At 40.6% G+C, this 17002-nt stretch overlaps 2 protein-coding genes across 4 annotated transcripts in view; one reads left to right on the forward strand and one right to left on the reverse strand.

Moving 5' to 3' along the window:
* lepr (leptin receptor) overlaps positions 1-15478 on the forward strand; it is a 30874-nt gene extending 15396 nt beyond the window's left edge. For both annotated transcript variants that reach the window (XM_084910035.1, XM_084910034.1), the window contains exons 6-21: positions 230-405; positions 2043-2191; positions 2796-2937; positions 4570-4730; positions 4856-4955; positions 5228-5327; positions 6017-6225; positions 6340-6494; positions 6994-7147; positions 7337-7419; positions 8667-8880; positions 10936-11130; positions 11227-11310; positions 11409-11502; positions 12073-12148; positions 13476-15478. In XM_084910035.1, coding sequence (XP_084766161.1) covers positions 230-405; positions 2043-2191; positions 2796-2937; positions 4570-4730; positions 4856-4955; positions 5228-5327; positions 6017-6225; positions 6340-6494; positions 6994-7147; positions 7337-7419; positions 8667-8880; positions 10936-11130; positions 11227-11310; positions 11409-11502; positions 12073-12148; positions 13476-14399 — 3016 coding nt within the window. In that variant the 3' untranslated portion in view covers positions 14400-15478. The remainder of the gene's footprint in view (positions 1-229; positions 406-2042; positions 2192-2795; positions 2938-4569; positions 4731-4855; positions 4956-5227; positions 5328-6016; positions 6226-6339; positions 6495-6993; positions 7148-7336; positions 7420-8666; positions 8881-10935; positions 11131-11226; positions 11311-11408; positions 11503-12072; positions 12149-13475) is intronic.
* Positions 1-17002, reverse strand: part of lurap1 (leucine rich adaptor protein 1) — a 95745-nt gene that overhangs the window by 47506 nt on the left and 31237 nt on the right. The window contains exon 3 of one of the 2 annotated variants that reach the window (XM_084910042.1): positions 6172-6213. The exons of the other annotated variant lie outside the window; for it this stretch is intronic. Coding sequence (XP_084766168.1) covers positions 6187-6213 — 27 coding nt within the window. The 3' untranslated portion in view covers positions 6172-6186. Of the gene's footprint in view, positions 1-6171; positions 6214-17002 lie in introns of those variants that run through there. 2 annotated transcript variants of the gene reach the window in all.

The raw sequence follows: 17002 nt of genomic DNA on the forward strand, positions 1-17002 counted from the left end.
GGTTTCCCCCTCAAGTCTGATTTATTAGCTGTTTTGAAATTTTTTTGAGCACTTAAAGTACTTTTTCTCCAAGTCAACAAAGATATAAGAAAATGTAACAAAAGATATAACACAACAGTGAATTGAATAGTGAAATGTCACTCAAATGCACCACACTGAAACATGATAATCTAACATACCAAGAAATGCCAGAACTTTCTGACTGAACTGTTTTACCGTCTGTTTACAGATTTCAGCAAGATGGTGACTATCCCGCATCTGAAAATCCCGTTGTTTGTGAGGCGCAGGATTCCTTCATGTGCTCACTCACTCTTGACCCAACAACAAGCTTTGTCGCCATGGTAACTGTCAGCATCTTTGATGCCGTGGCTCCACCAGTTCTGCTCAGAGTTCCTGCCCGACCTGGTGAGAAAGGCATGATTCATAGCGGGGAGTCACACTAATTAAAGTAATAATTTCAGCTAATAAGTTTACCTTGTAAGACAGTGACATTCAGGTATTTGGTCATTTTTCTGGTGTTTTATATGTGTGACCACACTGTTTTAAGTGTATTACGGTTACCAATCAAAGAAGCAAGTTCCCAAACAGTCTTCTTTTTTTCCACCCATGAAAGGTCCTAAGAATACATTTAGGTCTATGTATGACGGTAATGCCGAACCTCTCATTGGTTAATTCACCATTCTGACCTCCAACCTTAACATGATGGACAGATAAGGAGAAAGACCTTTCTATAGCTGCACCGTGACCGGAATACAGCTAAAAGCGTGTGTGTGCAGCCGAGCTGTGAGATCTCCGCAGTAACAGACAAGCACTTTGCATGCTGAGTTTGTTCAACCAGACCGCTTAGATGAAACCGCACGGAGCAGAAAAGAAACCGAGTAGCAACAGTCAGGCTTTTGCTGTCTTTTCACTGCACCTCTGCAGTTTTATCCTTTTGGTTCATTTAATTGAACTTCAGTGATCTTGAAACCAAACTTGTATTATTCATGTCTTGTAAAAATAGAGCCCCCTTAATGAGGTGTCGATTTTACATTTTCTCAGCCAAAACTCTAGGTTTGAGGCTCTCCATTCGGAGTATATGTATTTACAATGTGTTATATATTGTTTGCATCATGTAAATGGCTAAAGTGGCTGTTGCCTTTTTGTGTTTTCTCTGTATTCTTGGAAAAAGAAAACACTTTGTGGATTCAGTTTATTCAGACTCAACTGAGTTATAAGAAGCACCAGGAACTGGCACTCGAGGCTATTTCCTGTTACCTGCACTGTGTGAACTGTCATTAGGCAATGGTGCTGCAGTTGTTGTCATATTAGGGAGGACGTAACGGTTTCCTGATCTTGATTTATGTACATGTGCAAATTAGGCTTTGTGATGAGGAGTAGAAGCACTTCATGTTCCTAATGGTGGAGTAGTATGGGAGCAGAACGATTTGGCTGTTACTCATAATGTTTATTGATCTCTTCTCGCCCCGTGGGCATTTTTGTGGTTTTATGAGACTTAATTATCTCAGGTTGTTTGTGTCATAGTTGAACATGTGAAACGGGGCTTTGTTGTCAGGCCTGCTCCACCTGTCTGATGTTTGTCTGGGTCCACAACTCTGAGAAACCCGCCTGAAACAAGCAGCTTTTTGTACAGTATTGTACGTTATGGGATTTATAGATTATTAGCAGCATGCTTTGATGACATTTTACTGTTAGACTAAAGTGTAAAGTGAACTTGCCTTTTATGCCTGGTTGAGAAAGTAAATTGCATTCAGCTTCATTTATTTACTTTTAATAATTCAGAATTGGAGCCATCATTAGATTTGCATGGCTCTAGTGGCATACTGTCAGAGTGACAGTAAATAACAAACAGTACCAGAAGGAGGCTTTTGGCCTTATTTTCTTTTTATGGGCCATGAGCTAAATCGGGTTGTCTGGTTGTAACCTGTGATGATGCACTCTGACAGCGCTGCAGAGTAGTTTTATGAATGCGGGTAATTTGTCAGATGTGCTGTATATTGATGGTGTTGTGAAGCTTACGTTGCTGTAATCTTTTTCTCCAGAGAAACCTAGTCCTCCAGGCAACCTGTCACACACTCAGACCATCGAGGCAGAGCTGATCGTGCTCTGGGATGACCCGGCCGACTTTGACGCTGGTCCACTGAGATATGAAGTCCGATACTCCTCTGGCACCACTCACCCGGCCTGGCAGGTAAATACTAACTATTTATACTTAGAAGATTATATAAGAGGTGGAGAGTTCTACTAAGAATTTGCCGTCAATTAACAGGATTTCCTGTTTTTTTTCTTCATACCCTTGCATGTAAAATGTCAGCTAATATTTGAAGCCTGGTTGTTCACCACAAGTCCCCCAGGTTAATCTACTGAGTGTTGTAGTCTGCTTGGATCATATCGGCTTTAAAAAAATTCTTGATTCATAGTGATTGTTATAAATCACATATAAATGAAGATGTAATGACTTTCCCTCTCTGCTTTGGGCACTCTGCCAAGCTAAGATTTCACAATCTGCTTGAGTAACATCAGTGTACTCTTAGGCATGTTTTTTTCCCCTGCTTCATTTCACAATTAAAATAGATTCTTCATCAAATGCATCATGCTTCATAACGATAATAATCAGCTGCTGCATGTAGAAACAGTCCAGTTCCAGTTGCAGTTCCAGTTAAGAGGACTCTAAACAAAAGCAGCAGCCATGCTGTGACGATGGATTTGACTTAGTCATCACTCCAAGTGGACAACACCCAGCAGTCTGTGGGTACATGTGTGCATGTTCTTCAGTATTCCTTATCTGTCTCCAGGTGGTGTCTGCGCCTGGAGAGCCCAGAGTGTCTTTGGATCTGAAGCCCAAACTAAACTACACCGTTCAGGTCCGCTGCTCCGGCCCGGAAGAGCCTCCACTGTGGAGTGAATGGAGTGAACCTCACCACATCCGCCTGGATAGTAAGAGCTGCTTCCTCACAGCAGAACCTTAGGAGATGATTCATGGGACCAGCTTCTTATCTCTCTAGAATTGTTTGAAAATCACATATAGCCACTCTATTCATCAGTTGATCCGGTACTCCATTTCATATAAGAACATATAAGAAGGAAGTGTAAGAAGTTAGTAAGTGTAAGATTTATCAGGGAGTAAAGGATAATATAAGTATAAAACTATCTTTTTTTGCAGTGAGCCTAACATTTTAAACCTGTCCTGGTGGCTGTGGGTCAACTCACATTTCTCTGAGAGGCTCATTCAGATAGGGTCAAGCACTGAGCGCAGTTATGTCCAATCCAAGCTCATTAGACTGAGTCACTGAAAAACTCATATGAGTATTTCATCAGAGGTCATTCTCCAGGTTAATGATCAGCATTAAGAGCTAATGAAAGGGACTATTTACTGTATAGTCTTTTTATTTGATCACCTGTAACAAAAACAAGAAAAACTAAAAATTTAGTTTTAATTTATTAGGCAAAATAACAAACTGAACATATCAGATATCCTAATCAAATAAAGTTAATAGTGCACTTTACAGTTTTTGGACAGCAACAATAATTATATTTTAACATAAAAAATATTGATTTAGGTAAATACAAGTGTTAACATGGGATTGCTTTGGTAAAAACACTGAGTGTTGGTCTAATAAATCTGTCAAGCACTGTCTGTATTAGTGGATGCAAAACATTTTTTAAGTTATTCAACTCAAATCACAACAACAGTTGCATCAAGGTGCTGTATGTTGTAGGTAAAGACTCTACAGTAATATGAATTATGAAACTGAAAGTTGAAAAACAAGAGCAAGAACTGAGACATAACAATTGTTTGCATGAACTAAAATCAGAAACCTTGTTCATGTCAGCTGATCAGTGACTCATACTAAGCTTGGGCTAATTGATTCCAAAAGCTTTACACAGCACAAGTGACGGCGTCTTGTTGTATTGTCACAGCAGACATATTTGTGATGTTTTTCCTAGATAATAGATACTGTTACCCAAAGACTGCCCATGTACTGTGTGTCAGTGGTACAGTAGTGTGTGTCATGGGGTTAAAAGTTTGTGAGACTCAGCAGCTCTGAGTAATCCCGCTAAAACGAGCCACACAGTTGTCCTTGTAAAACAGCAGTAATTGAGATGATGTGAGGTGTCTTGGCTTGAAGGGTGACTCAGAAACTTCTGGCTAAAACGATGCCAGAACAGAAGAACACGCCGCAGACGTCCTGCTGATGCATTCACAAAAGTAAAATTTTGAGTGAGTCAGTGCTCCTCACAGAAGTTTCAGGTGGCTGTGTGACAGGAGTCGGATAACTCCCCTCTCGTTCTTTTAATGGCAAACTTTGACAAAGTTTTCATAATTCCATAGAAAGGTTTGTTTTTTTCTTTTGTAAAGGTCTACGTGGCAACTGTGGGTGAATGAGAATGAGTCATGTGTTTGATTTGTTTGAGGGTCTTTGTTTTTGTCATCTGAGTGACATCCATTTGGCTTTGTGTCTTTTGTAAAAGGCTTTTCAAAGTATAAAAAGTTAAAAATGAGATTTCTTCTTTGAGGCAGTAAACGTAACATAAAATGACGTGTTTTTTTTTCTTTCCTGCGTGCAGCGGTGAGCTACATCCCCAAGAAAGTGGTGGCTAGACCCGGGGAGAACGTAACAGTATACTGTGTATTCAACGACCACAGAATGAATGCCAGCATGGCCGTGTGGAAGCTCAACTTCCAACCGCTGCCTCCACCCACCCTGTACCACCCAGTCAACCAGTGGGTAAGAAGTACAAAAAAACCCTCTCCCTGCAGAGGTTTTTGTGATGCTCGGAACATTTCTGTGGGCCTATTTTTAAAAGAAGTACAGCCTTCAGTACAGTAAATATTTTTGTTGACCCAAACCAGGTGAGCAAGATCACATTGCATCCTTCAGAGAATCAAATGTATGACCTCCTGAGGTGTACCGAAGAGTGGAGCATCCCTTACAGCCAGATCTATGTGGAAGGTGAGTTTTGTTGGACCAGTAAAAACAAGTCTAAGTGTTATCCAATGTATTTCTCTTCCCTATTTTTATAGCGAAAGTCAGTTTCTGATGTTTTAAAGTTGCTTGAAATCCATGTCCCTTCAGTGTTCATTTGACAAAGATAGGAAGCAGAGCGGCGACATGTGAAAGCACAACCATGTGAACCAGAATAACCTCAGTGTGCAGGGGCTAGCTCAGGTGATGTGTTTGTGACTGTCACCCAAATTAAATTTGTTTTTCTTTGTGTGTTTCAGGAGCTGACATTGATATAAAGTGTGTAACCAACGGGGACATTGATGCCATGGACTGCAGTTGGACTCACAAACAGCCGGATAAGCTCAGATTTCAATCCAAGTAAAGCACCTTTTCCAATCCAGTTGATATTTCCGGAGTGTTTATGTTTCTTAAAAGATGCTGCATTGTTCATAAAACTTTTGTGTGATGAAAAGCTGGAAGTTACTATACACACACACACACACACACACACACACACACACACACACACACACACACACACACACACACACACGCAGTGTACCAGGACACCAGGTTCACTGAACACACCCTCAACCTGTGTGTTTAGCACTAGAGAAGCAATATCAGGAAGTTTATTTCAACAGTGTGTGAGTCGTTAGTATTATACAATACAATAGACTACAATAGTAAGTCTCTTCTCTTTAAAACCAGTGTGGCCTGACACGATTATGCAAGCTCGTTCTTACTGACTGATGTACTGCAGATGTAAGTTGTATTAAAGATGACGAGAACATCTTATTTCATATTTCAGATCAGATTGTTTTGCTCAGACTTCAGATCAACTATTCTAGTTGGCACCAGTTCTTTAGTCTTGGTAAAATTGTGTTTCATATTTTAATCTTTTTTTTCCTTGAAGTAACAAATCTATGACATCACATTGGTGCATTACTGGTCCTGGAGAGACATTCGTTATGATGTGCAAGAACAGTACAAGCACAGGCAAATCAGCTCATGTGGAGACAAAAAAGAACATGACTTCATCTGTTTCTTTTTGTTTTTAATGTCAGGTGGGCTGACCTGCCATGTGACGAGATGGAGGAGAGGGAGAGAGCGGGTGAAAATCTGGGGGAGATGAGTCCTGCCTGCATGGAGGGCAGGCAGAAAACCTGCACCATACACCCTCTGAGGATGAACTGCTATAAACTCTGGCTGGAGTTGCCATCGCAACTGGGTCCCATCAGGTCCAAACCGGTCTACCTGTCACCTGTAGATCACGGTGAGAAAGAAGGATTCATTTTAATTAAAGAGTTCCAGGCTTATTAGATGTTCTTCAGCAGCACCGTTACTCCAGGTTTAAAACAAAGAAGCCGAACTTCTGTCTTTCCTGCAGTGAAGCCTCACGCACCCGCTAATGTGAAGGCAGTGAGCCACAGCAGTGGGGTCCTGGAGGTGACTTGGCAGGCTCCGCCTTTGCCAGTCGATGGTCTCCAGTGTCAGTTTCAGTACTACTCGCCATCCACCGTGAGCCCCCAGCCAAAGTGGAAGGTGAGCTTATCGCACAGTTTAGCAACCACACGCTGTGACTGAATGCTTGGTGTGGTGGGTTCACAAATCAATTATTCAAAAAAGCCTCTAAAGTTTGGAATGAATGATATTTCTATAATGATATGATACTGGATGATTGTCAGAACTTTGGACTCTACTACTGTTAGCTTCCTGTGAAACACCCAGAATAAAATATGTCAAATGAAATATTTCTTTAAATGATACAGGATGCTCTGACATAACCTCAGCTTGTGTGTCTTTTATGAGATCAAACTGCAGTCCTCTGATTGAAAAATTCTCCTGGAAATTGGACAAATGCTCTCATTTGTGTTCTCATCTCAAAATTTGCTCGAAATACCAAAAATATAAAGAAATAATTTTCTGTCTTTTCATAAAATAAGGAGGCTAGACAGAGTGAGCAGATGTGTACTGTGCAGAGCGAACATTTTCCATTAGGAATGCGTGTTGTTTCTTTAATGAGCTCCAAAAATGTCTGCAGCTTCAGGATCCTGTGCGGGTTCTGTGGGCAGAGGTCGCCGTGCCAGATATGTGCCGCGTATACGTGGTTCAAGTGCGCTGCAAGCACACCAACGGCACCGGCTACTGGAGCGACTGGAGCGAGTCTGTCTACTCCACTCCGCAAAACAGCAGAGGTAAAACATGTTGTCAAAACAGCAGCGGTGGCAGCCTTGACTTCTGATACGAATGTTCGTTTCCAGTCGCATCTGACTATGTGATTTCTACTCTAATGGACATGGCGCACACAAATGCCATCTCCTAGCAGAGAAATTCAAAAGTAAAGGCTGTGAGTGGATGTAATGTTTGCTAATTGATTTCCTCAGCTCCTGAACGTGGCCCTGATTTCTGGAGAATCCGTCAAGATGATCCACACGGAAACCAGTCTAACATCACGCTGCTGTTTGAGGTACATACATTACAGTATTCAGCTTTTTTATTAAGAGTTAGGTGCAGTGATATTCTTCTTGTCTGCAGGTCCCTCTAAAAACACAAAAAGACGCTAAACAAGTATTTTCTCTGTGGCTAAACCTGATTTTTATTTATTTTTATTCCTCTGTGGGGTGAAGCTTACTATTTGATCAAATGCTGTAAGAAAACACTTCAATAAACCACACTATTCCCTATTAGGTTATTTATTAGTATCGGGAGAAATCTCTGTGCCTGATTGACAAGGGTGATAATCACTCATTGGATGCCTGTGGTCTTTGGGTATCAGTATCCAATAATGAGGAAGAAGCCATATGAACATGACCCAGAAATGTTGCTGTCTGCATTGAGGCAAAGTGGAAACTGTTCTGCGGTCAGACAAAAGTCAAATTTAATATATATTGACGTGAAGAAATATAATACAATCTGGCGCTTGAAGTTACTTTTTCTGTTAGGGAGGATTTGTTTGCTGTTGAGGTCAATGTTAAAATAAGTTCTTTAAAAAGCCAAAAATGATTTCATATGAAGGCAATACGAGCAGAGAGTACAAACGTGCTGAGATTGGCTCTGTTAGTTCAGTGAGATAGTCAAAAACGAATGTGAACACTTATGTCTGCATTTTTATTTTGTTAAATACGAACAAAATGATAGCAGAAGTGCTGCCACGTGTCCGGATACAAAGAGAGGACCAATGTGTTTATTTGGTTATTTAATAAAAGGCTTCAGTTCAAATCTGCCTTCGCCTTTGCAGTTTTGTCGTGTTATACAATATTTGAAATGAAAAAGCAACAACAAACAAACCACTACATTTTTAGAAATATTTGTGGGTGTTTTCTTGTTGGGGTTTTTTGTACTGCTTGAACACTAAAGTGGCCCTCACATGACATGACAGTGCCAGCAGAGGCCCACAGCTCATTTAAGTTTGAGACCCCTGCTATAGACTGTCAGCCGCTAGAATCCTCTATCAGACAGGAACTGGGACATTCCTCTCCCAAAGTCAAGCAGCTGGTCTCCCAGAAGTTCCCAGATATGCATAGTGTTGGTAAAATAACTACACGTGTTAACCATCTTTTGTATGATGCAAAGCTATTCAAGGCCACTATTTAGAATATTCTTATAAATAAAGTTCAGTAGGAACTACTAAGCTTTGGCCATATTGACCCTTGTTTTCAATGCAGTTCATTGACTGGACATTTATTGCTTAAATATTCTCAATTTGTTTTGTAGAATTTCCCACCTTCTGGGAATTCCTATTGTGTGGATGGATTTATAGTCCAGCGTCGATCCTCAAGCGGATCTGTGCTGAGGGAGAAGATCGAGCTGACGTCCTCCTACAGCTTCGAGTGGAACCAGGAGCTCCAGACTGTGACTGTGGAAGCCTACAATAGTTTGGGGACCTCCAGAGACAACATAAACATGACACTGGAGAGACAGCCTAAAGGTGAGTGAATGGGAATATAACAGGACGTGTGACCAGTCACACACTCAGTGAATTTATTCTATTAGGCGATGTTCTTGTCACTCTAGCCTGAGGCTGTTCTTAATCAATCAATCAATAATATCCCTCATCATCCTTATTATATTAGTATTCCAAAAGAAGCTCAGTGTGATCATGCTGGAGGCTGTCAAGTTTTAGATAAAGAATAAAATAAACCATATAAGCCATATATTGATATAATATCTTTAAATCAATCCAGGATTTCATCAAGAGACAGGCAGTTTTAACAATCTCAGGCTTCACGTTCCTCTGAAAATATAAACCTTAGCTGAGATCAAAAGTGTTCTTGAACACTGAAAAATGTACAGGCTCACAAAAGCAAGGGCACGATTCTTAGCAAACAGTCCATGAACCTTTCATCAGTTCTTACAGATTTATGGACACTCAAACGTGCACAGACACAGGTGCAGATTTACGGGAAAGAAAAGAACAAGGTGGTCAGTGGTGTCCATTCATGGCAAAATACTTACTGGAAACATCATTTTTGCCAGCGCTTTAATAATCATCAAGGCTTGTATGTTGAGATTTTGACAAGCCCAAGATGAACTCATGTTTCTGTATGTGTTTATTTGCCAGTGTGCTTCTGCCCCAGCCTCATAACACATGCTCGAAATATTTGGCCTTAAAGCAGAGGCCAAAAACATCCATTTAGTTTAAGACTACATCTAAAATAATTATCTCTGGGAGCTCATAAGAGCCATGATAGATGCCCGACATCCATTAGTTCTAGTGCAGTGAGTGCTAAGAGTAATCGGAACATAGGAAACAAGGCTGATGTCTAATGTGTGTGTGTGTGTGTGTGTGTGCGTGCGTGTGTGTTTGTGTAACATTTTTCTCTTCCTTTAATCATGATTCAGAGAATAACTGTCAGAATAAATTAATTGTCCATAAAGCTGGACTGTTTTCATGATTTGATTATTAGAGAAGAGTTTTATTAGCAGCAACCTGAAGACGAGAACACAGCAAATTTGTGGTAAATCATTGAGCACCTGACTTAGAAATCTCCTTTGGTGGAGTTCCACACAGAGCAAAAGGACTAACAAGCATCAAGTGGATATGCATTTGTATTTCCACGCCAGTTTTTTTCTGCCCACAAACTTGAATTAAACAGGCTTTACCGGGAAAATTCTTTAAATTTATAAGCGCTTTCACTTTATTCTGGTTGCAGTGAGTTACAGCAGCATAATCAAGCTGGCATAACAAATCTTACACTGAATAAGAACTGTCAAAAACTCTCTAGCAATGAAAAAGTCAAGTCGTGTAGGTTAGGACGACTTAAATTTGCACACAGCAAAAAAGGAAGATCGGTGGTTCCCACATTTCAGCTCCGAGATTATTCCACAAAACACTTTTCCAAAAGGTGGAAAGGCGCTTAATTAAATTGGTCTTTGCTGAAAAAACATACATCTAATTTTAGTTTGCTGTGAGTTTGTATGTTTGGTGTAATTTGACGTGAAATGAATTTTATTTGTTGTTTTTCTTCTTTTTTTGGTGGCTGATTTTTGAAAGCATTGTAAATACGTTTCCCTGCAGGAACAATTAAATGACACATCGACCACTTTGAAATTAAGAGACGCTTTTCTGTCAGTTATGCTGTTTCACTTTCCTCTATCATTAAAAAATCTCTGTAAAATATTCAAATTCAAATATTCAGATTCAGATTCTGGGGGTAACTAAAATTGCTTTGGCTCAGTTTTTCACAGCTGTTTGCAAGAGTCTTTTTTTCTTTTAACATTTAATGTGTAGTGAGATTAGTGCACATTCGTGCTCCTGTCAGCAGCAACTTTAAATAAATAGTCATGATTACACACGTGCATCACTGTCCTGAATGCTCCTTAAGCTGGTAGCTGAAGCTCAGTGAGCGTTATTCAGCCTTCGATGTTGACAGATGAGAGAAAAGAAAAGAAAAGAAAAGAAAAGGAAACCAAAGAAAAGCCACTGTGAATGTCGAGGTCATCTGACCCTGGATGAATTCAGTTGTTTCTTTCTGCACTGCAGGCCGCTGCGTGCGTTCATTCCACGTGTTGCTTATCAACAGCACATGTGTGTCACTGTCATGGAGCCTGTTGGAGAACAGCTTGGTGCCTCTGTTCATGGTGGTCGAGTGGTTGCCACACAAGCAGCAGGACTCTGGGCCAAGAGCAGAGACGTGGGCCAGACTGCGCTACACTGATTACCCCGTCTATCTGAGAGGTAGTACATTCTCTTCTTTGTTAGTTACACTGTTATTTCAGAGTCTGGTTATGTTAAGTTAAACTAAGCTGTAACAATTTACATTTATCCCATCAGGTGATTTTTTTGCCTCAGAGGAGTACGGCTTTTTCTTGTACCCTGTGTTTGCTGAGGGAGAAGGGGAGCCGATTTACACTTTAGGTATGCTCACTGCGCATGGGTTGTGTCATCTGCAGCACTAAAGGATGACAAAATACCTCTTGTTGTTCTAGCAGTTAAAGCTCTGATGTGTGTTACAGCCACCAGAGGAGATCCTGAGGCCTACATGATGCTGATGATCATCTCCTTTCTTTTCATCATCCTGTTTGTCACCCTGGTTCTCTCCCAAAACCAGTAAGAGCTATTCCAGAAAAATGTATTTACAAACTGGCACAAATGTGTAAGAGGGTAAAGCGACAAAACATTCAGACTTTTTGCAAAAAACCTCTCTGGCCATTTTTCAGTGCTGTGACTCAGGAACAGGAGAGACTGTGACACTAATCTTTAGTGCTCACCAATCAAAAGTCGTCAATTAGTAAATTACATTTGTCTGGACAGGCCTGGATGTACTGTAAACTGTAGCTTGCCTGGTTTGTGGAGGTACACAGCCAGAACATGATAATTCTAGGGTTCACCGTTTGATCTTGTAAAACTAACCCTGAATATACACGGTTAGTTTTTTTTTTTATCCGAACAGACACCTGTAAGAAATGATATATGATAGTAATTTCTTTGGTGCAGTCTAATTAAGGGCACAGAGACACTGACCATGAAAAATTAGTGGTGTGACATTTAACAGGTCACCAGGGTGTAATTACGCTTGATGTTGGCTGATAAAAGGTGGAAAAATTAGAGCCGAGAGAGGAAGGGAAAAGGAGCGTTTAGGCATCAAATGTCTAACATGAATATCTGCTACATTTCCAGGATGAAAAAGTTTGTATGGAAGGATGTTCCCAACCCAAGGAAGTGTTCATGGGCTAAAGGAATAGACTTCAAAAAGGTATGAAATGTACACTGTGAATGTCATTGTTGACTCATCCGTTTACTAACCCTAAAATCTTAACATCTAGCCCTAAAGAACAACATCATGTGAAAGAAGCTAATTTGCACTGTTTTCAAATAAAAATTGAAACACTGATCAAAATTCTCTATCTGCATGCTGGAAAATGACTAAGGTAGCTTAGTGTAAGTCGGAGAAACAGTCTGACTCTGACAGATGCTGTTACCTGCCAACACGGTCGCTTATTAACATGATCTTATTTTCTTAAAGAGCGAGTGGAACCTCATATATACCTTTTGTTAAATTACAAGTGTTTTACAAGTGTTACAATTACAAGTGATTGTTTTTAACTTTAGATTTTGTGTCAATTAAAAAGAGACCAGAGATATCTCAGTGGAAAAAGAATTATTCAAAAAAGTGCCGCACAAGGGTTAGAGGTTAATCGAGAAAATCACTCTGCAGAGCCACAAGGAAACAGCCAGGTGAACAGTAGGATGGGGTAAGGAATTCAGGCTGGCAAAAGTGAGGCAACAAAGGGGAAAACAGGACTATATGTACACACACATGCAAAGGTGATTTGTGATTAGACACAGGCAGGGACGAGATACAAGCGGAACTAATGAAGGTGTGGCAGAAAAATCGCAAAGGAGACAAAAACAAAGACAGGAAGTAAATACAAAAAGAGACACATGAGACAGGAAACCATCAAAGTAAGCAGGCAGTAGTCAAAAGACACAAAACACTGATAATGAGGACAGGAAACTTGAAAACTATCATAATAACAGAAAGATAGAGAGAAAGGAAATGAAGGAAATAAAAAAAAAGATGAGATGGCACAAACTAAAAACAACAAAATACCAGCAGCAGGACCAAGATTCATTTTATGCTCAGCTAACTAGCTGCTTCATATTTAATGAAAACACTTGAGAGTGATATTGATGTTCCCATCAAAAATTCAGGTAGAAAATGCTCTATATGCTCTATTCCTTTGGATAAAGTTCTGATTGCATGTTTCTTGTCATCACATGACACTGAGATGAATCGATTTAAAAACACTTACCAAGTTCTTCAGTAGTTCCTGTCTATCTTGATAAATAAAGAGGCAGAAGCATGATGAGTTTGTGGGCAACATGTTTGTCATGCATGTTTGTCGCCATCTGTAGGCTATTAATACTTGTGAGCGGTTTGCTACCTTCATGGATCAGTACAGCAAGAAAATATGCATTTAGTCTCTTCTTAATGGTCTTTTCCATCATAAGTGGATTTTCTGCAGTGTTTTCTCATGGCCATATGCTTCATTATTCATCAGCTCTGAAACTTTCTCCAGGTGGACACCTTTGACTATCTGTTCCGACCTCAGGAAGGTCTGCCGGTCTGGCCGCTGCTCATGCCCTCTGAGAACATCTCCCAGGTCATTATAGTGGACAAAGTTCTGACTACGGCCCTGATCCAAAACCCACTTCCAGACCCTGCAGATGCCTTAGCTGGCTCCCATTCTCCTGGGTTTGACCTGAATGTCGATCAGTTCATGGAGAATGAGACTCTCCCTGTTGAGGGTCCTTCTTCAGCTGTTCTGGATATGTTAACTACTTCAAGCCCAAGAGCAGATGATCTGCAGCCAGCTGATCCCTCAGTGGACCAACATCCAGGTAGCACCGACAACTCTGGGCAGTCTTCAGTCACCTACACCGCTGTTCTGGTCTCCAATCCCAGTCAGGACCAGCAGCCCCCCATTCATCTGCCTTACAAGGATGGTAGTGGTAACAGCTCCAGCGATGAGGGAAATTTCTCTGCCAACAACTCTGACATTTCGGGATCTTTTCCCGGTGGCCTCTGGGAGCTGGAAAGCTGTCGTGGTTTGGAGATGGATGACCAGAGGCGCTCCTGCTCGAACAACTCTGTGGAGGAGCTTTCTCAAACATCAGATCAAGAAGACGAGCATGACGTGAGACGGGAGAAGGACTTGTATTATCTAGGAATGGACTACCCAGCAGAGGATGAGGAGAGTGAGAAAGATGACGAGCCGAGTGAAGACGAAGAAGCCAAAGTGGAGCTGCTGCTTAAAAGTACTCCTTTGAACAGAGGGCACTGTTCCGTGGAGTTGCATCCTTTGCTCGGTCAAGATAACCCGAGCGAGCCCGGGATCCTGCCGTCACCGTCGACCTGTGGCTTCGCCATGCCATACCTGCCTCAGTTCAGAACTGCTACGTGCACAGTGCAACACACACAACTTGAACCCACCTGTGATTAACGTGCGCACCATTAAATACATAATGTCACGCATCAGCATTTGCCAAAGCTGATTTGCATCTGTTCCTTTGGGCATAATGAGGTGTGAGGCCAGAAAAAGTAAAAAAAAAAAAGAAGAATTACCTCAAGTTATGTATGATTGCAAGTTGATGTTCATCAATGCTGCTATTGTGTGCTGTTGGAAAAGACATCAGGAGGGCACAAGCCTCAGGAGAAGGCATTTCTTTCTTTCTTTGTTGGGCATTAAAACCCAGATTTTACTGTGCCATACTGCAACTGTGCCGTATCTGTGGCTGATGTTAAAAAAAAAAGAAGAGCTACAGGCAAGGCTGCGCAAGCAGCATACCGGTCTTTGAGAAGAAAGGAAAAAAAAGAGGTCTTACAATAGGCGTACAACCGATTACGCACAGGTGGTCATACCATACATGCTCAGAATCAAAGGGTGCTCTTTGTGCCTACATTTGCACTCGCCATATTACAGAAAACCGTTCTTTTCATTCTCACTACTGATTCCTTTTTGCTACATTCACAGAAAGATTAAAGAGGTTCACAGAGAATGGAAAAAAAACAAGGAAGCGAGAGAGAAAAAAGGCTCATCATCTGCATATTTTCAGCTTTCTTGGCACACATTTGAGTGTAAAGTAAAAGCAACGCTTGGATGTTGCTTCAAAGCTATTGGTGTGACTAAATGAGAACAGCTGAAGGTGGTGAATTACTGCAGGCAACGCTTTTGGACACTTCATGTACTGCAGTGCAGCTTTTGTATCAACATCTGCATGGACTATCTCAGCCATCAAACCATCAAGCCTTTTTGCACTTTGTGCTTTAATGTGTTTAAGAGTTTGTTCCAGTATGTGAGAAACGTGGCGTCTATTTTTGTGCTATAGTTTTGCTTGGCAACTTAACTGGACAGCTTCTTTATTCTGTAAGAAAATGAAAAAGATTAAAGAAGGAGAATCCTGAGGATGTTTAAATTGAAAAGTAATGAAAATATAAAAATATGATTGACAGAAATTGTTGTTCTAAATGGAGAATGTTGTCTATTTTTCATGGTGAAATAAAGTATTTATTGTAAGTGTGTTTTTTGTATCACAGGGACTGTTATAAGGTTCACACTGCATGGAAATACAGATACAAAAATAAACTTTTCTTATCAATACGCAACACGCTAACACTGAACTGCAGTAATAGTCTGCCACCTTGTGGCTGGAACCAGTAAATACATTAAAATTTCATCAGGCTAAGGTTTGTGTGTCACTTCAGTCAAATATATAGGTAACTACCACACACAGTAAATTTCACAAATTAAATGTGATATCTTTTGTTAATATTTTAGCTGTTGAAAAGGGTCTGTCTGCATAGTCATGTTACTTCTCCAGCCTGATTGCTGTATGCCCTCATATACACAATTTGAAGTTATTACTAGGTGTCTGATAGTTTCAAGACAAAAATGGGAAATGAATACACAGTATTCAAATTTTTTAATGAAGGACAGTATTTGCTGATCAATTCATTCAATACCTTCCTCATATTCAAAATATATAAGCCATACAGAGGGTTTTTATTGTCCAACATGATTACCTGATTCATTTAAAAATAAATTGTATTTAGTCATCACGTTACAAACCAAAAAAGTCTCACTTGAAATGTATTTGTTTTTCCCTCTGCACAACACAGACAAGTCGATCTCTCCTTTCTATAAACCACAGGAGCTGTTAACACAGACTGATCGTCTAATAAATAAATAAAAAATAAAACCTGTAAAAAAACAGTGCAAAAAAGTGCAAAAAACTGCACTAATGTGCACCATAATTAATCTGATGACCAAAAGCCTGAAAACAGCCTGAAGATTGAGGCAGGAGTCGTCAAATTCATGAAGAATCTGTTGTCAAGAAGGAGTATCGAGTAAATGCAGTTGCATCTTTCATCCACAAGGTGATAGAGAAGCACTGTGGAAGCAGCCCAGCGGGCTGCTACTTTAGTGATGTCAGGGAGGTTGTATCCTTAAAGGCCCTTTAAGCTTTTGTATTTCCCAAAGAAGGACATGGTGGTGAGAATGGCTGCTAGCTTTGGCAAGGAGATGCTTTTGAAAGCACTGAGGCCATGTCAGATTATGATAGAGTAACAGAACCACCAGATAGCGGAGAAACTGTGGATATGATTATGCATCATATATGGTTATTTAGAAGTTTGCTCATTGTTCTATTCGCTGATCTGAAGCTACTGCAGGGCTTCAAAAAACTACATCCCACTTGTGATCAAACCGATCTGAAGTCAAATACAAGCTACCAGAGTGATGCTATGTCTAGCCAGATGACCCAGATTCCCCAGAAGCCCCCCAGCATTGGACCTCAGTATCTGCTTCATGATCTGCAAACCAGCTGCTTTACAAAGGGGGTGTGAGACAAAAAGGCCTGAAGGGAAAGTGCTGCATATGTGAACGTTCTGTGGTGCCCTGCTGATCTCTCAGCTGTGACACATTAACCACACATCTAAGCGTTCAAAAAGGTGACTGACTGCCCACCAAGAAACCCGTACTGTAATAAATTGTATGAAAAACGGATTTTAGAACAGAAATGCTTTTTGATCATAACTAAAGCTTGA

Source organism: Perissodus microlepis, chromosome 17 (assembly GCF_051167445.1).
Source record: "Perissodus microlepis isolate ML-2025 ecotype Zambia chromosome 17, ASM5116744v1, whole genome shotgun sequence".
Taxonomy (NCBI): Eukaryota; Metazoa; Chordata; class Actinopteri; order Cichliformes; family Cichlidae; genus Perissodus; species Perissodus microlepis.